Source organism: Mirounga angustirostris, unplaced genomic scaffold, assembly GCF_029215605.1.
Source record: "Mirounga angustirostris isolate CCGP_5_RB_7025 unplaced genomic scaffold, mMirAng1.0.hap1 SCAF_14, whole genome shotgun sequence".
In the NCBI taxonomy this organism is placed as follows: domain Eukaryota; kingdom Metazoa; phylum Chordata; class Mammalia; order Carnivora; family Phocidae; genus Mirounga; species Mirounga angustirostris.
The window spans coordinates 82,018,662-82,045,314 of record NW_026991722.1 but is presented as its reverse complement, the minus strand read 5'-3'; the positions used below and the strand labels follow the sequence as shown (position 1 = coordinate 82,045,314).

Below are 26,653 nucleotides of genomic sequence, written 5' to 3'. Positions count from 1 at the left end.
TAAGCGTCTGCTCGTCTTGGGTCGTGATTCCGGGGTCCTGGGATCAAGCCCTGCATCGGATTCCCTGCTCCGCGGGAAGCCTGCTTCTCCCTCTCCCACTCCCCCCTACTTGTGCTCCCTCTCTCGCTGTGTCTCTCTCTCTGTCAAATAAATAAATAAAATCTTCAGAAAAAAACCTAAAATGCATGAGTAAAAATGACATGTGGCATTGAGGGTGGCACCTTAAAGGGCCAGCCCTCAAGGCAGGTTCCCTTCTCTGTGCTGTTGATGGTGGAAGCTTGCGTTGAGACAGAGCTCCTCTCAGCCTGGGTCCTCGAATGACTGTAATGAGCACAGCGCCATGTTGATGACCGGTAGGGTGAGCAGGAAATGAACTTGGGTTGTGTTAAGCTGCTGAGATTTTCGGGTTGTTCATTTCGGCAGCTTAGTTTACCTAATTGATGTCCCTGATGCACTGTTTGTGTGACTTCAGGCAAGTCTCTCTGAGCAGGAGAACCAGGAAAGTAGTGTATGTTGGTGGTGAACAGTGGGTTTAAAAATCAGGTGGACCCCGGGGCGCCTGGGTGGCTCAGTCGGTAATGCGTCTGCCTTCGGCTCAGGCCATGATCCTGGGGTCCTGGGATCGAGCCCCTTATCAGGCTCCCTGCTCTGCGGGGAGTCTGCTTCTCCTTCTCCCTCTGCCGCTCCCCCTGCTCACAAGCTCTCTCTCTCTCTGACAAATAAATAAATAAAATCTTAAAAAAAAAAAAAAGAATCAGGTGGACTGGATGTTCGAGTCCTGTGCCCATCCTGCTATTTCCTGGGTGTGTGTCTGTGTAAGCTGCTTTGCCTCTCGGAGCCTCAGTGTTCTCATCTGTAAAATGGAGGGAATAATATTAGCTACGTCAGAAGCTTGGTGTGAGGATGGGGCGGGGCTTGTTAAGGGTTTGGCGGGATGCCTCGTACAGAGAACTGAACACAATTGAACTATTAACAACGTGCTTTTTTTGACAGCTTAGGGTGGCTTGGAGAAGGGGCTGATGGAACAAGGCAGTAGGACAGATCCATGGGGGAGAAGTGGCTATGATTTTCAGACCATAATTTTACCCCTGCTGAAGCTTTTGCGGGGGGGGGGGGGGGTCCTGGTTGCTAGAAATCAAGGGATGAAAGCGTTGAGCACCATCGCATCTCATTTAACTGTACCTGCCAAGCACATTTTGTTCCTGGCAAGTCACTTGAAATGTCTCTCCACAGTAGCAATCAGAGTTGTTTTCTCCAATACTTCCCTCTCTCTCTTTGCGAACCCTCATTTGGGGTTAAACACCTGCTTCTCAGAGTGGAAAGTCTGTTGGCTGGTTTAGAATGCATTCCTGTGTCCATGACCGAGTTTGGAGGACAGAGGCAGCCGCTGATGGTGCATTAGGGAGGGGACAGAGACCAGAGCTCCCAGGATCTCCCAGGGCGGGTGCCTCCCTTGTGACAGGTGCTCCGATCATCCTGCCACAGTCCCCTACTCCTGCAGAGATGTCCTCTTGAGTAAAGCAGTGGAGGCACGATGCAATTAAATCAGTGCAGAGAGGAGAGCAGGCGGAATCAGAGATTTCACTCAAATGTCACCTCCTGAGTGAGTCTTTCCCGGACGACCCAATTTAAAAGTCACCCCCCACCTGCCAGTGTCGCATCACCCCATCAATTTCTTCATGACGCTCGATGCTACCTCAAAGCATTTTGTTGATTGCATATTTATTATCTGCTGCTCTCCCCACGTCCCCTAGAACAGAAGCTCCAGAGAATAGGGATGTTGTCTGTCCCTTCACTGCTCTATCCCCAGTAGTGCCTGAAAAAAGCAGGTTTGAGGGAAATGAGCATTTCCGAGGTGGGGGGCACATGTGACGGAGAAAAAAAAACCTTCAATATAATAGTTGCTATTTTGCGTGTTGTTCAGAATGATGCTGCATTTTTCCCCCCACAGGATTGGCAATCTGGCAAATTAAAGTTCTTACAGGAATTGGTTAAATATGGTGAGAAATTCCGCAGTCATTGAAAGAGGTTTCAAAATGGAGACTTGGTTCCCATATATTAAGTTAAATACCAAAGCCCTAAGTGCAGAGTGGCCTTTTTTTGTTGCTTTTTACAAGAAAATTGTATATGCACATATTGTATTATCTTGGTAAGTTGCAGTCCCTTTTGTATCCTGAGGTCGCCTGGCAAATAGTACTTTGTGATGAGTTATTCTTTTCATTTTTGGACACCACATGGTACCCTAAATTAATTGAAGACCTCTGGGCTTTCGCTGGGGACAGAGGAAACCATCATTTAGTGGTTAAGCACATACGCTTTGCAGCTGGGCTACCTGAATTCCAATCCTGACTTAGCTTTTACAAGCTATGCAATTTTGAGCAAGTTACTTAAGTTTTCTGTGCCTCAGGTTCCTCTTCTGTTAGAATGAGGCTCAACTGAAGTAATATACTCAGAGCAGTGCTTGACATGGGAAGCATTCACAGGCCAGCTATTTTCATCCTAATACAGTAGTTAGATTTAGGTGTCTGTGTCTTATGTGGAATGTTGGAGTGTGGTTGCCTTTTAGCCATACATGTTTTTCTAAAGGAATAGCAGGTTCTTTGTGCCTGGACAGCCCGGCCCTTGGGTGTCTGGACTCCCTTAATGAAAGCCAGGATTATACCCACCTGGACTCCCCAATTAAGAGTGGGTGCGGTGATGTCTCTCTGGGACAGCCCTAGGCAATAGGACATAGATGATTGTGCTGCCCAGGGGACAACTCCTCACACCTTTGCCCCGTGGTGTATGCTGTTCCTTGCCTGGAAGGTAAATCAGGAGCTCCTTACTCTCCTGCCTAGCCAGGGGTCTGCCCGGTTCTTTCCCATGGGAACTAGGGAAGGTGACGGCAGGGCTGGGGGTAAGTGGAATTGGGGTGGAGAGGTGCTTGCTTACACCTCATCTTGTCTGCTTCTCTTGTCATTCATTTCTAGTCATTCCTTGGAAAGTTAATCTCTAAAAAAAACCCCAATACCAATATAAGTTCATAACCCCTTATCCAATTCTAAAATCCAAAGGGTATTGAAAAACCAGAAAAAGTTTAATAACTGATTTGGCAGCAAAACATGACCTGAACTGATGGGAGGCTACCAATGACTTTTATTTATCTTTTTTATGCGCTTAGTGTAAATATTCATTTTTTTTCCCTGCGGAAATACTGTGTTGGATGATAGTCTGCTGCCCCAGTCCCCTCTGGGGGTGTGATGTTTTCTATGGCGTATGCTCCATATTTCCTTTTTAAAATGCCAAGAAAGAAAGAAAGAAAGAAAAAAGCAATTCTGAAACTCAGGTGGCCCCAAAGTTTCGGATAAAGACTTAGGTACCTTTATATAGAAAATAAGTCTTACTTTGCTGAAACAGAGGTTTGCATCTCTCAGAGAAGGGCAATTAGCATACTTGTTATTGAAAGCTCAGTTTCTGCTCTCTCGTGGACCCAATCATCTTGTCCATTGAAATAAATTCTCCTTGCTAGCCATGGGATTAATAAGAATGCTGGGAAATGATAATGTGTTTGGATTGCCATGTGGTGAATTTGAGAAGGCCTTTTATCCACCCCAAATAAAGCACAGACTCAGATGAAACTCATAATGACATCCTAAAATCTGTCATCTGCCCATTCACCCAGCCATCCACCAGTACTAGCTAAATATGGGATCTTCCTGCAATTAACAAAGATCACCTTCTGCATGTGGCACACTAGCCGTCAGTTAGTAAAATTTGGCTGCCTGTAGAAAGCCCGTGCTGAGATATTGAACCACCCCACCTTCTTGCTATAAAATCCATAAGGGGGCGGGGTTGGATCTGCAGCCATCATCATGCCTAATAGAAGAGAAACCTCTGGGATCTACAGGCCCCCGATGATGGATGTTTCCTTTTGGAAAATGCATGGTGGGTGTTGGGGCTCAGGGTTTGTGTTTCAGATGCTTGAATAGCAAGAGATGCTGGCTTCTTGATGGTGGAAACTCAGAAAAGCAAAACTGGAAGTTTGGTATTTCTCTGTCAGGGTCATTCCCTGGATTGCTTACCTTTGCAACCAGATTTTGGTTGACCTTGCTTAGCTTTTTTCCTGTCTGTATGTTTGTTCTTTCTCCCAGTGAATATGGATCTCATCTGTTGGTAAAACTCTGCTCAGAATTTTCTTTCTTTCCTTGCCTTAAGTCTCAATGGTATTGATAATCAAAGAGCCAACTGCTCTTTGAAATGGGGATTTTAATCTTAAATAGCTATCGTTCAGTGAGCCCTCACAGTGCTCTCAGTCACTGGGCTAAATGCTCTATGTTCTTTATCTTCTTGATGCTTACAATAACTCTTCTGAGGCAGGAGCCCATTTGATAGATGAAGAAACAGAGGCCCAGAGATGTTAAGTGACCAAGGTCACATAGCTATCAAGTGGCTGAGCCTGGACTCATCCAGGTCCATCTGATGCTAGAGCCCTTGCTCTTACTCACTCTCAATGCCTCTGGGCTTTAAAAAATGCATTTGAGGATTTAGAGACATTTGAATTATGGTATCAGAATGAAACATCATAAACAGGGATTAGGCATTAAAGACAAGACATCCTTCTCCTTTCTTGCTAAATAAAAAGATGTTTTCCGGCACTTTCTAGGAAACCTAAGCCCCTGCCCAACCCCCACCCTCAGATTTATATATTTAAAAAAAAAATCAATCCCCCAGAATGATGTGCTGGAATTGGCTTATGCCGGCTCACAAGAACTGAACGTGTGGGGGCGCCTGGGTGGCTCAGTCGTTGAGCGTCTGCCTTCGGCTCAGGTCATGATCCCGGGGTCCTGGGATCGAGTCCCGCATCGGGCTCCCTGCTCCGCGGGAGGCCTGCTTCTCCCTCTCCCACTCCCCCTGCTTGTGCTCCTTCTCTCACTGTTGTCTCTGTCAAATAAATAAATAAAATCTTAAAAAAAAAAAAAAAAAGAACTGAACGTGTGCATCTGTCCCCAGCCCCAGGTTCATGTTGGTAAGCCTGAAATCAGCCATGGCTGGATTATGTCCACCATGGAAATTGGCATTGTTTTATGTCATGGCTTTTCCTTCTTGGAGAACTGTTCTGTTTATTAAACATTTATTAAACATCTACCAGCATACCACCAAACTAAAATCACCATCAGGAGCACATGGATCACTAGAAAAAATAAGCCCCAGCAAATACTCTTGACTTCCCATGGGAATCTTTCTGGATGCATTTTTCTGTCAGGCTGAGGTTCCGGTTCATGTTCTGCTCTGAGGAGCTGGATATCCGTGGATCCCTGATGGAATTCTGCCTGGCAAGTCATAGGTAGAACCCCCGCTACTCCCAATGTGACCACGTGTCTTTTTTTTTTTTTACCACAGGTAACAATTTTTGGTCACATTCTGGGCACATTTCTAAAACCAACCTAAAGAAATAAAGATGCTTCTTTTTATCTTCTCAATCCAAATCCTACATTATATGCTTGCCTCAGTTTGGGAGAATGGATGCCGGATGTTGGAGGCAAAGTGTTGCTGCTGGGAGCTCGGGGAGATGAAATGCTATTAGAAGTCCACTGGCTGAGGGACTTTTTTCTTAGAATCTAAGCAATCAACTGTGAAAAAAATTAGATGTTGCCCTGACCTAAAAATTCCATTTCTCAGAATCTGGCCAACAGAGATATTTTCAACTGGGTACAAAATGTATGTACAAGGATGTTCTGTGCAGACTACTTGAAATGGCAAACACTTGGGAACAACCTTAGTGTCCCCCAGTAGAGAAATGGTTATCTAAATTATGGTCCAGGGGCGCCTGTGGCTCAATTGGTTAAGCGACTGCCTTCAGCTCAGGTCATGATCTCGGGGTCCTGGGATGGAGCCCCACATCGGGCTCCGTGCTTGGCGGGAAGCCTGCTTCTCCCTCTCCCACTCCCCCAGCTTGTGTTAACCCTCTTGCTGTCTCTGTTAATTAAATAAATAAAATCTTTTAAAAATAAATAAATAAATAAAAATTAAAAATAAATTATGGTCCACCCCTACCATAGACCATGGATAACCATTTCTTTCTGAGGGAATGTATTCTGTTAAAGGATGGTGGAAACTGTCAAAAGAATGTAGAAACTTCGTATGTACCATCATGGAAAGATGTCCGTAAGATATTTTATCTTATTTTTAAAGATTTATTTATTTATTTGAGAGAGAGAGAGAGAGAATGGGAGGAGGAACAGAGGGAGAGAGAGAATCTTAAGCAGACTCCCTGTTGAGTGTGGAGCCCTTTGTGGGGCTCAGTCTCACAACCCTGAGATCATGACCTGAACCAAAATCAAGAGTCAGACGCTTAACTGACTGAGCTACCCAGGTGCCCCCATAAGATATTTTTAAAGGGGGGAAAGTAGAAAAATGTACAGAACAATATTCAGAATATGATCCCAATTCTGTTAAAAAAAAAAAAAAGCGGGGGGAGTATGTCTATATATATTCATAAGGGGAAGGCATTAGGTCTGGAAGGAGGAAGGTCATACCTCAGACCTTTAAAAGGGGCTTCCTCTAAGAAGAATTAAGTAATGTATGGGAAACGTCTTAAGGCTGTGGTTTTCAAACAAATTCTGTGAACCACAGAGATATTTTGGAAATAACTGGGGTGCCTTGCCTTGGTGGGGATGGGAGAGAGTTGGAGGTGCCCCAGGTTCTCCAGGCCTCCCAACTTCCTGCTTTGTGTAGAAGCTACATTTTAACAAATTTGTTTTACATTATTGGGGTTTACATTAAAAAAAAGGATTTCTGCTGCTTAGAAAAAAAATAAAGGTTATAAACCAGAGCACCAAGGGAAACTACAATTTTCAGTTCATCCCAACCCAAAACATGAAATCAGTTGGAGTTACTAGTCTGTCAGTAGATGCAGGATTTATATTTCTGGTTGCATTTGATGTTAGTTTATCTGGGCTCTGGTGCAAGGGATGAATTAGAGCAGGGGGTAGGGTGGGGGTTTGGGAGGTGGGTGGTAAACACCGTCAGAAAGAAGGAATTAATTAAGATTCAGGAAGAGAAGGAAGACTGAATTCACCTGGGGGGTGGGTGGGGCTGTGAGAAAGAGGCCCTATCAGTTTACTGCGGAGGGAGTTGGGCGGTTTCCCACTTATGGGAGAAGGGGAACTATTTTACTTCATTCAGCGTGGGATTTTCACAGAGCAACTCCCAATTCCTCAGGTCAGGGTCCCTTCCCCTTTAGCACCATTCTTGGGGGCAGCATGACTCTCCATAAAGAACCAAGGCCTTGAGGTGCCTGGGTGGCTCATTTGTTAAGCGTCTGCCTTCAGCTCTGGTCATGATCTCAGGGTCCTGGGATCGAGCCCCACATGGGGCTCCCTGCTCAGCGGGAAGCCTGCTTCTCCCTCTCCCACTCCCCCTGCTTGTGTTCCCTCTCTTGCTGTCTCTCTCTGTCAAATAAATAAATAAAATCTTTAAAAAAAAAAAAAAACCAAGGCCTTCTATGCCTGCGTGTTCTTCATTCCGCCTATGTGTGGGCAATGCAGTTCCTGCAACAGTGGCCTCAGGGCTTTTGCATGAACCCTCCCCTCTGGTGAGGACACACCTAACACTTTTCTTGGCCTAGACAACATGCACTAGAGCTTGGCCCGGCTGCTCCAGGGACCTGAGCACTGAGTCCTCTCTTGGGTACAAGTGGAGAAATAGCCACCAGTATATGTTCAAACAAACAAATAAACCTTGGGGAAAAGAAGAAAAGCAAGAACAAAATGAAAGAGAAGAGGACAAGGAAGTGGGAGGAGGAAAAGGAAGAGGAGCAAATAAAGAATAGTGTTGGGGAGACGTGGTCCAAGAAGGGAGCTGGGGAGAAACCTCGCTGGGTATCCAGCGGCGTGCTGGTCTACCTGGCCAGTCCCTGTGGTGTCAATACTCCCATCATGGCTGGTTGATTTGGACGTCAGTGGATGTGGAGCTGGGGAGAGTTGCTGGGAGGAGATGCACACCGTTGGCTCTCATGAGCCTCTATGACCTGTATGCCCTGGCTCTGAGCTCCCCCCTGTCTGGATCCCACAGAGCACATCAGGGAACTCCTAAAGCAACCCACCCACCAAAAACAGCAAAAGGAGGGGAAGAACAGATAAGAGGCCCTCCCCTATGGCAGAGTGTGCTGCTAGTTACAGCAGGTTGAAGGGCTCAGACCTACTTTGGATTCCAGCAGGTGATCACAGGCTTCATGGTGTGGTGGGTGTGGTCGATAGTCAGGGCCTCCAAAAGCCAGTGGAGGGCACAGAGCTGGCGGAAGAGGGGCTCCCTGCAAAGACAGAGGCGGGAGGGGGGAGCACAGTGGGATCCTGTTGGAACTACATCCTTCACAATAATAGCCACGGAGATAGTTGTGCTGGCTTGCAGTTAGAGAGCTGTTGCCATGCTCCAGGCATGGTATTTCCTATTCCTCATCTCTTCGAGTCTTTGCAATGTACCCATGAGGTATTCATGGGCCTATGTTACCCATGAGGAATCTGAGGCTCAGGGGAGTGAAGGAACGTGGGCCAGGTTGCTGACCTAGCAGGTGGCAGAGCCATGATTTGATGCAAGACCACTCTATGCTGGTCATGGGGTGGGGGGGGAGGTTTCTGTGTAGGAGAGGAGAAACAATGGAGGGGTCCCCCAGCTAGAGTTCTTGACTTAGGCAAAATGAGTGGGTTGAAGGACATTCATATCCTGCAGGTACCTACCTGTTCACCTGATAAAAGTACCATAAATACATTAAGAGTGTCAAAGAAGCCTGGACACACAAGGAAACTGGATTTATTATAATCTTCCTCCTACCCCAGACCAACAGTTGGATCCATTGTTTTAAATTTATAGGTCCTTTGCCTGCAAATATAGCTGGATGTTGAAGAAAACCACATTGAACCTATTATTTGAAAATGTAACTAAAACACTGTATAAAAGCATATCTAACCTGTATTTTCTGATTTGGGGTGGCATCTTGTATTACAGGGAGCCAGACATTGAGTAGGGCACCTTACACATTTTATGTAATTCTCCCAACAACCTGCAGGGGTATGAATCATTGTCCACATTTTAAAGAAGAGGAAACTTAAGGCTCAGAGAGATACTGTTACTTTGCAGTAGGTCACACAGCTTGTTGGTGATGGAGGTAGGATCTGAATATCTCATTCAATGCTCCCAACAACCCTATAGGAAGGGTACTGTTATTATGCCCTCTTTGTGGGCGAGGGACTTAGGTAGGGAAGTTGCTCAAGGTCACATTCCTAGGATTGGTGAGGATCTGAAGCCCTGTTTAACCCCAGAAGCTGTGCTTTCATGGGCCCCAGCTCTGTCTGAGGTGCTGATGAAGGCGATGCAGTGGTCACCTGGGGCGTGGGGCCAGGAGAGGGTTAACCTGCTGCCTGCATTTTTCCTGGAAACAAGGTGGAGTCCTGACCGGCCACCCCCTCCCTGCATAATCTCTCCTCTTACACTAATGGGTGAAATGCCTCCATTATGAACCTGTGTAATTGCTCTTCTCTGAAGGTGGAGCCCAAGTGTGGAGCTGACCCCAGGGTTGTCCCAGTGAATCCCTTGAGAGGCGTCCCTTTTTCTCAGCTTGAAGCAGAGCTTCCCCTACTACCCCACCCCTCACTCCCTCCAGGCTGGCCATGCCCATTGGGTCTTAGGAAAACCGGGGTCATCAGCTCTCTCTTTCTTCTGTGCTGGAGCCCTTCCTTCCTCCTTTCTTTCCACACATTATTTACTAACACCTACTCTTCCCTCATTTCTAATTTAAAGGTACTGCAAGCCCATAGCCCTTCCCATTCTGGTCCGCCTTCCCCCTTAGCACCACCTCGGTCGTTACAGGTGCATTTCAGCAGCTCTGAGCACTGGGCCATGTCCAGCATTTCGCCAAGAGCAACAGCTAGTTCCTGCCATGTGCCTGGCACCCCACGTTACCCTCACCATAACCCAGGACATTGCAAAAGTCCCAGGGATGTGTCCCCTCTTCTGGTCACCATGGAGAGCCCCTGTCAGCCTGCGCTGTGGGTTGTGTGGGGTGGAGGCTGGGAGGAAGGGATGAGCAAAGAGGGTTAATTGGTGAGGTGGGGTCTGCTTGGTCATGGCGGGGATGGGGATGTGGGGCATGTGAGCATCAGATTCATTTCTACAGGTGACAAGCACAGGCATAAACCTGACTCTATCCCTCCCTTGCTTAAAATCTTCAAACTCTCCACACCATCTGTTTTGGACTACATTGTGTCCCCCTCAAAATTCAGATGTTGAACTCCTAACCCCCCAGGACCTCAGAATGAACCCATATTTGGAGATAAGGGCTTTGAAGTGGTGATTGTATTAAAATGAGGCCCTAATTAGGGTGGGCCCTAATCTGGTCTGACTGGTGTTCCTTTTGAGAAGAGGAAATTTGGACACACAGAGAGACACCAGTGATGCACGTGCTGGAAGGAAGGACCATGTGAGGACGCAGGGAGAAGGAGGCCTCAGAAGAAACCAACCCTGCTGACATCTTGATCTTGGACTTCCAGCCTCAGGAACAATGAGAAAATGTATTTCTCCTGTTGAAGCATTTTGATATGGCAGCCCTGTCACCTGTGAGAGTCCTATCCACCTCACCATCCTTGAATCTCCCCACGGCCCCTCTTCTGCCTTCTGCAGCCTGGGCAAGTTCTACTCGGTTGCTCAGGCTCACCCCACTCTCACTTTGCACTGCCTGAGTTAAAATCCAAGCTTTGCCACCTACTAGGTATGTGCTCTTGGCTAAATTACTTAACTTCCCTGAGCCTCACTTTCCTCATCTATAAAATGGCAGGAATTGTTAGAGTGAGGGTGAGAAGAGGTGGTTGGGACTGTTCTCTGCTCTGATATATATATTCCTCTTCCTCCTCCTTCTCTGCCTCTCAGCTGAGATGTCACCTCCACCAGGAAGCCTTCCTTGATTTCTCCAGGTCTGGGTTAGGATCTCTTTCAGCATCCTAAAGCATCCCATCTTTATAGCATATCTCTTTGCCCCTACATTCCCAGTTCCCGCTCTGTTGTAAATACCTGTTTACTTGTCTCTCTAGCCCATGAGCCTGCAAGCTACAGAGTCTTGTCCACTGCAGGTTACTGCTGGGCACAGAGTAGGCTCAGTATATTACTGGCTCCTGAATGGAAGGTGGTGGTAGTGAACTGGTTCAAATCTGACATTTTCTGATGTAAACTATGGACTTTGGCTGATGATGTTGTCAATGTAGATTCACTGGACAAAATTCTCATTTGTAGCACCACTGAGATAATGAAGACTAGTTGACAACAACAAAATAATAATAGCAAACACGTCCCACGGAGCATTTACACTGTGCCAGCAGACACCATGTTAGGTGCTCTACATATGTTGGCTAAGGTCATCCCTGTGAGGAAAGTATCTCCATTTTGCAGGTAAGGAAACTGAGGCCATGTAACGTGTCCAAATTCAAAAGAGCCAGCAAATGGCAGAGCTTGAATCTTAGCCCAGGCAGTCTGGTTTCTGAATCTGTGCTTTATCTGTGATATTGAAGTTGTCTCTTGTTACCAGGAAGAGCCCTCCCTTTGCACTAGAATAGGGTTTTGTCCAATGGGTCTGGACTTTATTCTCTATTTATAAGAAATGCCTCACAAAAACCTGCACAAGGTATTTATGTATAGCAGCTTTATTCATAATTGCCAAAACTTGGAAATAGCCAAGATGTCCTTTAGTAGGTGGAGGGATAAATAATCTGTGGTACATACACCCAGACAATAGAATATTCAGTGCTAACAAGAAATGAGCTATCAGGCCATGAAAGGACATGGAGGAACCCGAAATGCATATGACTAAGTGAAAGAAGCCAACCTGAAAAGGCTACATAATGTGTGATTCTGACTGCGACATTCTTAAAAAGACAAAACTATGGAGATGGTAAAAAGATCAGTGGTTGCTAAGGTCGTGTGGGGAGGGAGGGATGAACAGGCGGAGCATAGACAGTTTTTAGGGCTGTGAGAATACTCTGTATCGCACTATGATGGTGGATGCATGCCCTTATACATCTGTCCAAACCAACAAAACGCACAGCTCCGAGTGAGTCCTGATGTAAACTATGGACTTCGGCTGATGATGTTGTCAATGTAGATTCATTGGTTGTAACAACCACACCCCTCTGGTGGGGATGTTGATTAATGGGGGAGGCTGAGCACGGACGGGGCAGGGGTTGTAATGGGAATTTCTGTATCTTCTACACACTTTTGCTCTGAACCCAAGACTGTTCTAAAAAAAAAAAAAGTCTTAATGAAAAAAAAAAAGTGCCTCAAACTTGACAGTTGTTCATTTAATGTGAGGTAAAATAAACTGGAGGGGAGAAAAAAAAAAAAAAGGAAAGAAAATCCCTGGAGACATGCTTGACAGAAATCAGTACTTTCTCATAATGATTGTATGTCAGGTCATAGCACAGTATTTTGGATTTTACCAAGTTAAAAAAAGAGAGGGCATTTATCCTTGCGTCCAGAACTCCAGGTGAGCACACCTGGATAGCCCACACTATTGAAACTGCCATACCAGCCAGAATATGAGTGGCCGAAAAATTCCCCGAGAAGAAAATGTTTTGTGCTTTTACAAAGAGAAGTTGGAAAATGCCTACAAAGCCATTTCAAGCACCCCATGCCAACTGCCAAGGACAGCCCTGGACAGGTTGCAGGCATTGCTCTTGCTGTTGCGTTGCTTAGGGAAGGCTGGGAGGGGCAGCCTGTCATCTCAGAGAGGAAAGGAGAAGCTGTTTCGCATGTCTAGAGACCATTCCCCGCACCTTTTTCTAGATAAAGATCAAGTCTCCCTTGACATGATTGAATTGATCCCCATATGGTCAATCCAGAATATTCAGCCAGTTTGGGGCTCAGTTACCTTGGAGTGAAGGGACCAACCAGGCTCTGATCCACATGGGCTGATGTGATAACTGAGGATTTGATAACTGATCAGGCGTGCCCTGCCCTGATGCCTTTTGGTAGACTGATTACAAAAATGTCCTTCCCTGCATCCATATACTTTGTAATGTGACTTTGCATCTTCCCCATCATGAGGTGGAAACTTTTCCCCATTCCTTGTATCTGGGCTGGCTTGATGCTTTGGCCAGTAGAATGTGGTGGAAGCGTCATTTTGTCCATTCTGAGCCTAAGCCTCAAGAGACTTTGGTGCTCGGGCTTTTGTTCATGGAACCCTTCCCGACTGCCCGGGCTAGCCTGCTGCATGATGAGAAACACGGGACCCTGTCACTCTTGTCATCCTAGCAACCAGTCAACCAACAGACCTGTAAGTGATGCCACCCTAGATAGCTGGCCTCATGCATACCCATCATCTGGGCACACATACATGCACCAACCCAGCCAGGATTAGCCAAGCCAACCCAGACCAGCAGAACCACCCAGCTGACCTGTAGACTTGTGAGCAGCAAAAAATGGTTATTGTTTTAAGCAACTCCATTTTGAGGTATTCAGTAATACAGCAATAAATGACTGATACACTCACCAAATGCAGCCAGAGCCTTTTAACAGCCAAGGAGAAGAAAGGGCAGTGTTAGCAAACTATAGCCAGTGGGGGCTACTGTCTGTTTGCAAATAAAACTTTATTGGAACACAGCCACATCCATTCATTACAGCTTTCGTGCTGCAACGGCAAAGTTAAGTAGTTGCAAGAGAGGCCATCTGGTCTGCAAAGTCTGAAATATTTACTGTCTGTCCCTTTAGGAAAAAGTCTGCTGACCCCTGGTCTAAGGTATAACAGAAACCAAAAACAACCACTGTGATCATCGTCGTCGTCATCATCATCATCATCCTGGCCTACCTCACAAACCTGGTGTAAAGATCTGATTTAGGAGCGAGGAAGTCAGAGTTGCTGTCGGAAGAATTTTGGCAGGTTCTGCCCCACTCTGGGCTTCAGTTCCCTTATCTGGCATTGAAGGTAGATGAGTAAGGAACTGTCCCAATTACTTCTGAGGTTGATTAAGCCTCACCTTGTTCAGACCAAATGAATAGAGGGTGGGGCCCAGGAATAAGCATTTTCCAGGCATCATCCCCACTTCCGTCCTCGGAGGATTCACATGCAAGTGAAAGCTTAAGAACCACTGATCTACACCATTTGGTTTCAGAAGGTTTGTCCACAGGAAAGACAGGCAGAAGCGCAAGTGTTTCCAAGGGACATGATGAGAAGTTGCAAAGCCTATTTTTGCAAGGAGATGTTTTAAGAACATCAAGTTTAGGTTGCCAGTTAGAATGTCCCTGAACAAATGAATCAGATTTCTCTATCAAGAGATCAGGCGATCTCTATCAAGAATCCAATCATAATGTCAATCAAAGGGAAGTAGGAGGAAAATAGGGAGTTGGCTCATCAAAAGCTGGAATATTAGGGAGGGATATTGATGATGATGGTGATGCATTGTTTTACTCTTCAAGTACATGAGACTTGGCTCTCCAAATATATCATGAGCTCCTCAAAGGCAAGGCTTTGGGATATGCTTTCTGTGTAGTGCATGGTGATGAGCATTTGGGCTGTGAAATCAGACAGACTTGGCTTAAAACCCCAGCGCAGCCACATGCTGAGCTCCGTGACCTTGGGCAGAGGGGCACACCTCTCTGATTGCTGCTTTCTCATCTGCAGAGGTGGGTAATAATACATCTACATAATAGGGCTGCTGAGAGAACTGAAGGGGATATGCCTACAGAGAAGTCAGTAATGCCATTATTATTGTGCATACTATAGACACCTAATAAATATTGGACAGATCAGCAGACAGAGAAGTCTACAATCCATTGCACCATTTTCATTGCCCTAAAGCAGTGGGTCTTAACATGAGGTGGGGGGAAGAGGGTGGGCATGATTTTGCCCCCAGGGGCCATTTGTCAACATTTGGAGACATTTTTGGTTGTCACAACTTGGGGGTGGGAAGCTACTGGTATCTAGTGGGTAGAGGCCAGGGATCTTCCAAACACCTGACAATACACAAGACAGTCCTTCACAACAAAAAATTTATTCATCCCCAAATGTCAGTAGGGTTGAGGTTGAGAAACCCTGCCCTAAAGTCAAAAGCTTCTCTGTCTTTGCGCCTGAAATCTTCCAGTCGAAAAGTGCTGTAACTAGCACAAAAGAAAACATTGGGTTTGGAATTCTTTGGAATAGACACAAGGGGAACAAGATGCCAAGGTTTTAGAAAGCCAGGGTGTTCTTTGGAGGCTTGATTAGCCCCTGTTACACCATGCCATGATGAGTTCATGCCTCGGGTCAGGAGACAACAGGTGCTTCTCTGGGAAATAGCTCCTTGAGTTTTGGGGACATGTTTTCCCCAAAACATGCCCATGCCCAGTGAGGGCTGCAGACAGATTTTATCAGGTTTTGCAAACTATTTGACATTAGAGCGTCTGGCTGGGTAAGGAACAGAATGACTCAGTCCCAGCTGATTTGCCACTTAGCTCTAAAGCACCATGTCTGCTTTCTGTTATTTTTATATGCCAAATAGCGTTGCCAGCTCCAGGCTCTATGTCCCTTTCAGGAGGACAAAGGAACAGCTCAGTAGTTCCCAATGCATTGTTAGCTCCTTGAGTCATTTCACCTTGGCTTCAGTTGATAAGCTAGCAAGGCAGACGAGCCAGAGAAGGGACTACTTACACGTGAGCCTCAGGTAGTGAGGGCAAGATGATGCAGCTGTGCACGGGGGTGAACGGGCGAATGACTCCAGCGCCCATCTTCTTAACCTTCTCGTCATCGTATGTGCTGGAGGAGAAGCAGAAAGAGAAACAGCGTGAGCAAGGAGCAGCAGGTTTTTTTTTTTTAATTTAATTTATTTATTTGAGAGAGAGAGCGCGCGCATGCGAGCACACGAGCCAGGGGAGGAGCAGAGGGAGAGGGAGAAGCAGATTCCCCGCTGAGCAGGGAGCCTGATGCTGCGGGTCTCAATCCCAGGACCCTGGGATCATGACCTGAGCTGAAGGCAGATGCTTAACCGACTGAGCCACCCAGGCACCCCAAGGAGCAGCAGTTTCAAATACCTTCTTCTCTTGCCAGGGTTTATTTGGAAGATATGATTGGGCACCTACTATGTGCCAGGCAATAATTCTGGCTCAAGGGATGAGGAGGCTTCTAGATGCAGCCAATGGACACATCATATAAAAACCTCTGCTCTCCTGGAGCGCATATTCTAGTGGAGGAACAAAGAGAATTAACAAGATAAACCGGGAAATGCTGTGGTGTATTAACAAAGATTAGGGCTGGGGTATATTTTCTGAAAGGGCCAGACAAACATTTATGACTGTGTCGGACATGCAGTCTATGCTGCAACTACTTAGTAGAATGAAAGCAGCCAGGGACATATGGAAACAATAGGTAAATGTCGGTGTTCCAATAAAACTTTATTTATAAAACCAGCCTAGGGGCTGGATATGGCCCATGGGCTGGAGTTTGCTAACCCTGCTGTACTAAATAGTGAGACATGCTCTGGGGAATAAAAAACAGAGTTCGGAAGGGCTGGAAGGGCTGGGAGTTGCAATTTTAAATAGGGTGATGAGGGGTGGTATCACTGAAAAGGTGACATTTGATAAAAAATCTGCAGAGTATAAGGGAGTGAGGCACACAGATATCTTGGGGCAGCGCATTCTGGATAGAGGGAACAGCAGGTACAAATGTCCTGAGGTGGAGCTGTGTTTCAGAGACAGCAGGGAGGTGAGGGGGAGGAGGGAAGGGAGAGAACAGGGGCCTTGCAGACCACCACGGGGACTTGGGCCTTTTCTCTAAATGAGAGTAAAGGATTTTGAGCTGAGAGAAGATGCATCTGACTCGCATTCAGAAAGGATCCTTCTGGCCACTGTTTTGAAAATGGTCTGTGGTGGGGGTAGAGGGCAAGGACAGAGGCAAGGAGACCTGTTAGGGGTATTGCAATAATTCCAGCCTGAGAGAGGAAGGTGGCTTCGGCCTGGCCATGGGGTCCTGGTCATGGGGACAGTGAAAAGTAGCAATGAAGGTATGAGCCAAAGCCAAGGAACTGCCTGGAGTTTGTGGTTCCTGTTTCTCCACCATCATGAAGCAAGTCATTTCAGTTATAGAAAATAGTTTCTTTTTTTTCTTTCTAGCAGGCCTAAGTCATAGGATATATATTGTTTTGCCCATGACCAAATCTAGCCTGCAGACACATTTTAAGAAGCCTACTGTGTATGTAATTGGATCAATTGTGTTTTAAAACTGGGAGATTTCACATAAAAAAGGAGAGGTTTTGGCTCTGAAAACTTGAAAACTATTGCCACTCTGGGCCTGTGTTCTGGCTGGCTAGAGTCAGGTGGGGCCCAAGATCAAGGTCGTTGCCCACTTTACACGTGGTGTGGGCTTCTCGGGGTTGCCTGAGACTCATGCACCCCTGGCTTCTCACTCCTCATCAGCCTTATTACTTCTTGCTACATGTGAATTCCCTTAGGGCCTTTTGGTTTCTGAGCCTCAGTCTAAGTACCTTCATTGATTGAATCATTGACAGGTTCCCTGGTTCATTCATTTCTGCCTGGATTTATTGAACATCTCTGGATGGCGAGAGGCCGTGGACATAGCAATGAATGAGACAGACCCAGCCTCTCCCCTCTGAAGCTTAGAGTCTAGGGGCAGAAACGGGCATAACCAAACATGCAGTTGTGATGAGGCTGAGTGGAAGAGTGTATGGTTCTTCAATAGCACAAAATAGGGAGTTTGGCTGAAATGGGGCCAGGGAGTACTTCTTGGAGGAAGTTGTGGCAATGTAGAACCACATGCCCCAAGTTCTTTGACTCTCTTCCAAGGAAGAGATGGCCATATGTGCCCTTCCCCTGGAATCTTGGTTTTGTGAGTTGCTAAGCTATTAGAATGTGTTAATCAAAAGAAATTGATGTGATGCCTGTTTCTGGGCGTAGGCTCCACGAACTGGCAGCTTCTCCTTCTCATGTCTCGGGGTGCTCACTGTTAGCACCCAGCCATGGCCATGCTGTGAGGAAGCTGGCAGCCTATGAAAAAGCCCATGGGAGAAGAACCATGGCTGCTGGGTCTCAGCTCTGGCTGAGCTCACAAGCTGACAGCCAACTCCAGGTGGCCACCCATGTGGATGCACCATGTTGGAAATGGACCCTTCGAGCTGCCCCAGCTAGTAGTGCTGGAGACAGTCTGCCCCACTTGCCCAGCTCAAGCTGCAGATTTGTGAGCGAAATAAATGTTTGCTGTCTTGAGTTCTTAAGTTTTGGAGTGGTTGTTCATAGCAGCAGTAACTGGAACAAACACTGAGCTAAAATCTGTAGGTTTGAATGGGAATTAAGTAGGTGAATGGGATGGGGAAAAGCCCTCGGCGGCGGGGCGGCAGAGGGGGGCGCATATCATGAGTGCAGAAGTAGGGGAATGTGTGCGGCTGGGGCAGAGGGAGAAGGAGAGGACTAGCTCAGCCAGAGTCTTGTGGCCCCTGCTCAGACTTTGGTCTTTATCCTGTGAGGAATGGCAGCCATCCAGGGTTTTAAGCTGAAAGCAATTTATGTGTCGAGAAGATCACTCTGGTTTTGTGTGGGGAATGAGGCCGAGGGGGGCAGAGGAGGCGGAGTGGGGACACACATTAGGAATTTACCTTTCTCGGGCGCCTGGGTGGCTCAGATGGTTAAGCGTCTGCCTTCGGCTCAGGTCATGATCCTGGAGTCCCGGGATGGAGTCCCGCATTGGGCTCCCTGCTTGGCGGGGAGTCTGCTTCTCCCTCTGACCCTCCTCCCTCTCCTGCTCTCTGTCTCTCGTTCTCTCTCTCTCAAATAAATAAATAAAATCTTAAAAAAAAAAAAAAGGAATTTACCTTTCTCCTGAGAATTCGAGGACAATCCTGCGGTTATAGAGTTAACTAAAAAATAGGACCAGAATCTAGGCCCCCTGATTTCCATTTCCACGAGCTCTTTATTCAGCCCTAGAGCTCGGGGAGTCACAAGCAAATACATGGGCTTGCCTGGTTGTACTGGCCCAACTGTGTCCCCCAGTGTGGTTTAGATTACATAGAAATTAACCCAACTGTTCCAGTCCTTAATCTCTCGTTTTCTGTCCTCCCTCAGCCAGATAACAAGAAAAATTCTACCCCTTGTTTTTTTCACCTTTTCAGCTAAATCTGCAACTGAAAAACGAGGTCATTGAGCACAGTGGGAAAGACTGCTTGCAGGCAGAAATCTTTCGGGACATGCTTGATTTTCTTTTTCCCTTTGCCTACTTTGTCAGACTTAAAACTTTTGTCTGAAAGAATTTATCCTATGGTCTTGGAGCCAGTGGGGGGCGGGGTGGGGAATAATCCCTCTTGCTTTTTATAATGCGCAAGATCAAATACCTTGTTAAAAAAGTATTTTAAATTAACACTTGTCTTTTTGATACTTCTGTGATTGGAATGATATTTATAGCACGTGGCTCTTAGGTGAAATATGTTTTCGAGCCTGCCTGGAAATGAAGATTTTTAGCCATAAATCTGAGGATTTTAGGTAATTGAGGCCCAGAGAGATCAAATTCACCTTATTGCATAAAAATAGCTAATAGTTACTGAGGGCTTCTTGTTTAGTATGCCAGGCTCTGCACTAAGCATTGTTTCATTGGATCCTCATAACAAACCTGGGAGTTCGGTGCCACTCATGGGTGAAGGAGGCTCAGAGAGATAGGGTGACTGGCCCAAAGTTAAACAGTTGTTTGGGGGAAGTCAGGACTCGAACCCAAGTCCTGTGCTCTTAACCACTACTCTGTGCTGGTATGGAGAATCTCCCATTGCTATTTTATAACTCCTGCTTCCCCACCTGCATTTGATGGCTACACCGCAGTCATGGCCTCCACTTTTATTTTAATAGCCAGACTTGTGCAGCTCCTAGAATCCACCAGGTAAGACACAAGGAGACCAATGTCTATGAGAAGAACAATCCCATGCATATTTAAGCTTATTAAACTTTAAATAATCCATGTCTCGCACATTGAAACATGGACGGGAGAAGAGAGAATCGTGTTCTATGACCACAGATTAAAACACCATCCAAACAAGGGAGACGTGGCAACAGAACTATTGAAAAAGTTGTAGGAGAATCTTTAACAGACTTCTCTCCCCCTTCCCCAGCCCCTGTCCATTTGCCCAGTAATCTGAGCACAGCTCCTGCAAGAAAGAGCCCCAAGTTCATTCCTTCTCTTTGTATCATGGAAAGCCTGTCAGTTGGCTAGTGTCACTAGGAGTCCCGGGCTCTAAGCACCACCAGGCTCAGGGAAGGCAGACTTTGCACTAAGCTCTTGAAACCCTCATGGAATGAGTAAGAACCGCCTTACTCATCGAGTGGCCTTCTCTCTATCATGTGCCTTTATCCCATGAGCAGACTTCATTGGTGGCCCATTGAGTGGCAAGATGCAGGTGGGTCAGGTCATGACTTGCCTGCTTTCTTTTCACTCTGAAAATCATGTTTCCAAAAGATGACACCATCAACGCCCTCCTCTTTTAGCTCTGGCCTTCCTAACCAGAAATGCTGGCCACAGGAATTTCTACTGGGCTGATACTGATACCACGCCCTTTTCTGTTCAGCATTAAAAATCCTGCTCAAACGTCACACTTCTGGGGATTCTATCCAGACTCTCTTTTTGCCCCCTAACATTGAGGGGATGGGGATTAGTGAAATAATAGAAAAGGTATCTACTGTTCTCTGCCCCTGGCTTCTGGCAAAGAGCTCCTGAAACCCTTGTAGTCTCCTAAGTGGTAATAGCACTAGGAACATCTTTTGTTCTAATATTTGGTCTTAGACTGGTTCTTGACACAGAACTCCTAAATCCTTTGGAATTTCCTGCGTGGTAGGAACGTCTTTTGCTCTAAGGAGGCAACTCTTGGGTGGGCTCCTGGATAGCTTCAGGATGGGGGCTGGCCACCAGAAAGACCACACCATCTTTAGAAGCCTGGAGCTTAAAGCCCCACATGCCATCCTGTAGGAAAGGGGAGAGGGGCTGGCGATTGAGTTAATGTTAGATCATGCCTATGCGGAGAAGCCGCCATAAAAATCCCCAAAGTATGGGATTCAGAGAGCTTCTGGGCTTGGTAAATATATCCACGTAGCAGGAGGGTGGCACTCCCCAACTCCATGGGGACAGAAGCTCTTGACCTCACCCTATTTACCTCTTCATCTGGCTGTTCATCTGTGTCCTTTATTATATAATTAACTGGCAAATGTAAGTTAGTGTTTCCCTGGGTTCTGTGCACCACTCTAGAAAATGATTAAACCCAAGGAGTGGGTCAGGGGAACCCTGATTTATAGCCAGTCAATCAGAAGTACAGGTGACAACCTGGGTGTTGTGGTTGGCATCTGATGTGGGGGGCAGTCTCGTGGGACTGAGCCCTTAACCTGTGGGATCTGATGCTATCTCCAGGTCGACAGAGTCAGAATTGAGTTGGATGATAGGATGCCTCACCGGTGTCTCAGAGAATTGCTTGGTGTGGGAGAAAACCTCACACATCTGGTGTCAGAAGTGTGAGTGTGGTCATGGTGTCAGAGTAAAGGAGAAACACACGGCAGGAGTGTGTTTCCTTTACAGGCACATTTATGGCCACTTCAGTGGGCACCCTCGGGTTGCTTTATTTGTGCTTATACTGTATGTGGTGGGGACTGTCCTGTAATCCTTTTCATATCTCAGTTATCCCAGAGGGCCTACACATAGTAGGTCTTCAATAAATAATGGTTGGTTGTGCAGTGAGAAGGGGCCTGGAGCAACATAGCCTCCTCACCCCCAAACTTACTTTGCAACTGGCTAAGATGAAGGTCCAAGACTGTATTACACTAAGGGGCCATTGATATCTCACTGAAGATCTTGTGGGGAAACAGAGAAATGGATTTACGCCTCACGCTATGAGGTAGAACCTCATAAAAATCCCCATTAGATGTCTCTGTTCTCTCCCAGTGCTGGCTGCTCTCTTTCTCTCTTCTCTCCCCCAAAGGGTCCCTCTGCTCACACTCTTGGCCAGTCTTCTGGAGGTCTCCATTCTGCCTCTTATGTAAAGCACTTCTGCTCTTTCTCTGTATCTACATATTCCCTTGAATACCCCAGCTTTCCAAAACAGGCTTCTCCTTGGGATACCGACACCTGAAAAAGCATGGAGTGGGGATGGTAAATCACAGATATTTTCTCTCATCTTAGAATGGATAAATGAGTTAATAAATGAATGCACAAATGACAGCCCAGCTTATTTAGCTGGACCCTTAGGGTAAAATAATCACAAACATTGGACAAAATAGAAAAAATAAAAATAAAAAAGCAAAGAGTTGATACAAAGTGGGAATCTCCAGACAACATGAAACCACATTTCTGAACCTCCAGACCACAGAGGTAAGCTAGCATGGGGGCTGCCCTGGTCTTAAGGACATTTGCCCATTTAGAAAAAGTTAACTTTCCTTCTAAAATAGCACACAGGGCAAGAGGGACAGAAACCATAGCCAAGGGTCTGCACAAATGAGATGTCAAAGAGAAGACCCTTCTTATAACAAGCTGGGATTCCCAAGGGCCACACTTTCTGGGAGGAGTAACTAGAAATGTACCAGCCCCTCATGGTCTTGCACTTGGCGTTTGCAAACATCACCTGGAACCTTGAGCTTTAAGGAGATCCCCAACCATTAGCGTCCAGCCCCCTGACCCTCACCCCAGGACCTCACAGAGCAGAACACCCCCCCTTTTTCAAATTAAGGTGGAAATTCACATAACATAAAATTAACTGTTTTAAAGTGTGCGATTCAATGGCATTTGAATTGATGGTTGTGCAACCATCAACTCAGTGTGGTCCCAAAATATTTTCATCATGCCCAAGGGAGGCCCCCTACCCATTAAGCACTCACTCCCCACTCCCCCACTCCCTTGACCCCTGGCAACCACCAGTCTGCTTTCTGTCTGGAATAAACCTCAAAAACATTCTGGTAAGTGAAAGAAGCCAGATGCAGAAAGGTCACACATTATAGGATTTCACTGATAGGACCCTTGTTTTTAAGAAGCACATATTGAGGGCGCCTGGATGGCTCAGTTGGTTGAGCGACTGCCTTCGGCTCAGGTCATGATCCTGGAGTCCTGGGATCGAGTCCCGCATCGGGCTCCCTGCTCGGCAGGGAGTCTGCTTCTCCCTCTGACCCTCCCCCCCTCTCATGTGCTTGCTCTCTCTCATTCTCTCTGTCTCAAATAAATAAATAAAATCTTTAAAAAAAAGAAGCACATATTGAGGTGTGCCTGGGTGGCACAGCCGGTTAAGCGTCCAACTCTTGGTTTCAGCTCAGGTCATGATCTAAGGTCCTGGGATCGAGGCCCACATCAGGCTCCATGCTCAGCACAGGGTCTGCTTGAGATTCTCTCTCCCTCTCCCTTTGCCCCTCCTGCTCATGCTCTCTCTCTCCCTAAAATAAATAAATAAATCTTTAAAAAAAAAAAAAAACGAAAGAAGCACATATCGATACTTCTCTATATTAACACTGTGAAGAACAGAATTTGGGACATATTGCAGAGGAAAGGGGGTAGCTGCTGTTGGTTCCTTTCCTCTGTAGCTGGCAACCTGGCAGTTTGGGTCCCTGAAGCCCTAGCAGAGTGATTCTCAACCTTGGCTCCACATTGGAATCGTTGTGGGAGCTTTAAAACATACTCGGTCCAGGGAACACCCCCAGAGAATCTGATGTAGTTGACCTGGGAAGTACCCTGGGCATTAATATTTTGTGTTATTTAGTTGTATCTGTGGGATGAGGTGAGCTTTGGGTCCTCCTACTCTGCCATCTTCCCCTGGGCATTGGTATTTTAAAAACTGCCCAGGCGATTCTCATGTGTAGCCAGGGTTGAGACCACTGCTGTAAGAGGACAATGGCTATAGGGGTAGGCCATTTCTACCATCCATCCTCTCCACCTGCCTCATTCAACTCTAAAGTATCCTAGGAGTCTCTCCATGCAGAATGGTGCAGCCTAGGACTTTTGGTGTCACTCAGATTGGGACTCGGGGAATGCTTTCTAACTTATGACCTTAGTCACAAGGGAATTATGTGAGCATTTCTAAACTTCATTGCTAATCTCTAAAAAGGGGGTGGGTAATAACAGTACCAATCTAAGGAATGTTTTGAAATTTAGATGAAAAGATGTGCATAAAGCACATAGTAGACACTCAATTTAATTATTGTTGTGGTTGTTACTATCATAGTCCCTATTGCTATTGTTACGTGAATGGACATTTCATAATGGACCCATCTGTTGGTGGTCTTCTTCCAACCAGAGGAAAGACCTTTAGAGAAAGAGGGGGGCTACTTTATTCAACAAACCAACAAACATTTCTTGTGCACCTGCTTTGGGTGGACCCTGAGCTAGGATTCGGGGATGCAGCTGAAGGTCTAGAAGAGAGATACTAATGTGGGTTATAGTAAACCAGCACACAAACACATTACAGGAACCCTCAGTCTGAATGGGTTTTGGAGGGGCTTGATCTGAAGTCCAGGAAGTATCAGGAGAGGGCAGCATTCACCCTGGGCTTTAGTTGGAAGAGGATGTGGGGAAGGGTATTTAAGGCCCAAGGAACAGCGTGAGGAGAGGCCTAGGGGTAGGGGCAAGCCTGGTAAAGAGAGGGAAAGAGGCACATTTGGGGACCAGCAAGAGTTCTTGGATATAGCTCTTGGCATCAGACATGAGGACAGACATCTGTTGTAGAAGACACTCCACTGAGTGCCAAGAGGTGAGGCTGACAAGGTAGGTTGGAGCAGACTAAAAGAAATGGTCAGACGCCAGCCCGAGAGGGGGCTTCCGGTCAGAGACAGCCACCATCTCCCAGCCCAGCCGGGCGGCTACACTCTGCATGGCCCTTCCCCAGACTGTCGGCACTGCAGATGCCACATCTACTTACGTCAAAAGAATTTCGCCATAATGGATTTCTGACATCTTTTTGGCTGGCTGGAATTTATGTCTTTCTTCCTCTTTGAGTTTCTGAAGTTGCTGTAGCTTCTTTTTCAAGGCACTCTCCTCTCGCAGCATGCTGAAGTATCCACGGCCTATCTTCACCGACCGAGTCAACACGCTGGAGGTGGGGGGGTGGGGAGAGAGGGAGGGAGAGAGCAACAAAGCTGAGCCGACCATTAAGACAATGCCATATTGTCCTGGGACTGCTCATCTCTGAAGGGCACCCTCATACCTGCAGGGCAGGAACCTTCTTGCCTTTGGAACTCCAGAGTCAGATGGACCTGACCTTGAATATTTAACCTCTCTGGTCTCAGTTCCTTCCTCACTCCGTTATTCAACAAATCTTTATTGAGCACCTACTATATGCAGACACTCTGTTGGGTGCTATGAAATGAGCATAATGATGATCCACACCCCCACAGGATGAGACACATTTATGCATGGAAGGGGGCTCGTCCATGATAATCAGTAGCAGATCAGTACTGTAGGGCCCGGGCTCCTGGCCAAGGCTGCCTCCTCTGATTCCCCTAAATGCTTACATTTGCTTCACGCGCTTCACAGTGGCTGCAGAAGTGGAGTTAGTAAGGTGTATAGGTGCTTGCTCTGTCACGTAACCTAAGTTGAGACTTTGTGATTCTTTTCTTGCTGACTCCACCACTGTCCTCGTCAGACATCTTGATGCCAAGACATTCTGTGCCTGATGGTCTATACACCTCCCCCACTTTGCCATTTCTCACCTTGGGGTTAGAGTTTGGCAGCACTCTGTTGGAGAAGGGGTAAACACATCTCTCTGTCTGTCCACCTATTTGACTCTCTGGGAAGTTGTGGGAAATAAATTGCTGTTGTTTGCAAGCTGCACGGTCTGTGGTACCTCATTGTACCAGCTGGAACTGACTAGGACAGGTGAGTCCGAAGATGGCCCGTTCACAAAACTCCAAGTGTCTTTAAAAAGCTGGAGCACAGAAGGAATATGGGAGAGTGGCCAGAGCTAACGCTGGCAACTGGCCGGGAACAGGTGGTCTAGGGCTTTGGAGTATGGATTGAAGCGAGCCCCCATCTGGGAGTTGCTAGAAATAGAACTTGTACAAATGCTTCAGGAATCTGCAAATGTTTGATTTTTCATGAACAATTTTTCAAGCTAATAACAATGCAAAACCACAAAACATCCTGTTTTACACCAGATCGATTCGTCTTGTACAAGCTTTTCCTGCCATTTCTATTGTGTTGACCAATTCTGCAATGCACATTTTTTCCACATCTTAACACGTTTGAGACGAGGGTGTCTTATAGTCACTGCCAGCCAGGTGGCAGTTGTATTGTGTTTGTCATCATCTACACAGTCAAACTTGATTGTGACTCCGGACAGCCTGACCACACAAAAGCCCCCCTTGATGTTTTAGACCACAAAACCACTGGATCATGAGCTGGGGTCTGAAACCCCCCCCTTTTGTTTTTGAAACATATTCTTCTAAAATCAAGACAGTGCCAATATCAAAATTTTTTTTTTTTAAGATTTTATTTATTTGCGAGAGAGACAATGAGAGAGAGACAGAGAGCATGAGAGGGAGGAGGGTCAGAGGGAGAAGCAGACTCCCCGCTGAGCGGGGAGCCCGATGCGGGACTCGATCCTGGGACTCCAGGATCATGACCTGAGCCGAAGGCAGTCGCTTAACCAACTGAGCCACCCAGGCGCCCGTCTACACCATCTGTCACATGTCCAACCCAGCCAGCCCGTTGCAG

General features: G+C 46.6%; 1 protein-coding gene across 1 annotated transcript in view; it reads right to left on the bottom strand.

Moving 5' to 3' along the window:
- The window catches only part of CCDC60 (coiled-coil domain containing 60), a 157,785-nt gene that overhangs the window by 28,180 nt on the left and 102,952 nt on the right, over window positions 1–26,653 (bottom strand). Inside the window, exons 3-5 of the mRNA XM_045886468.1 lie at window positions 24,861–25,031; window positions 15,644–15,748; window positions 8,183–8,290 (exon numbers count right to left, since the gene is read on the bottom strand). Of these exons, the coding sequence (XP_045742424.1) occupies window positions 8,183–8,290; window positions 15,644–15,748; window positions 24,861–25,031 (384 nt within the window). The remainder of the gene's footprint in view (window positions 1–8,182; window positions 8,291–15,643; window positions 15,749–24,860; window positions 25,032–26,653) is intronic.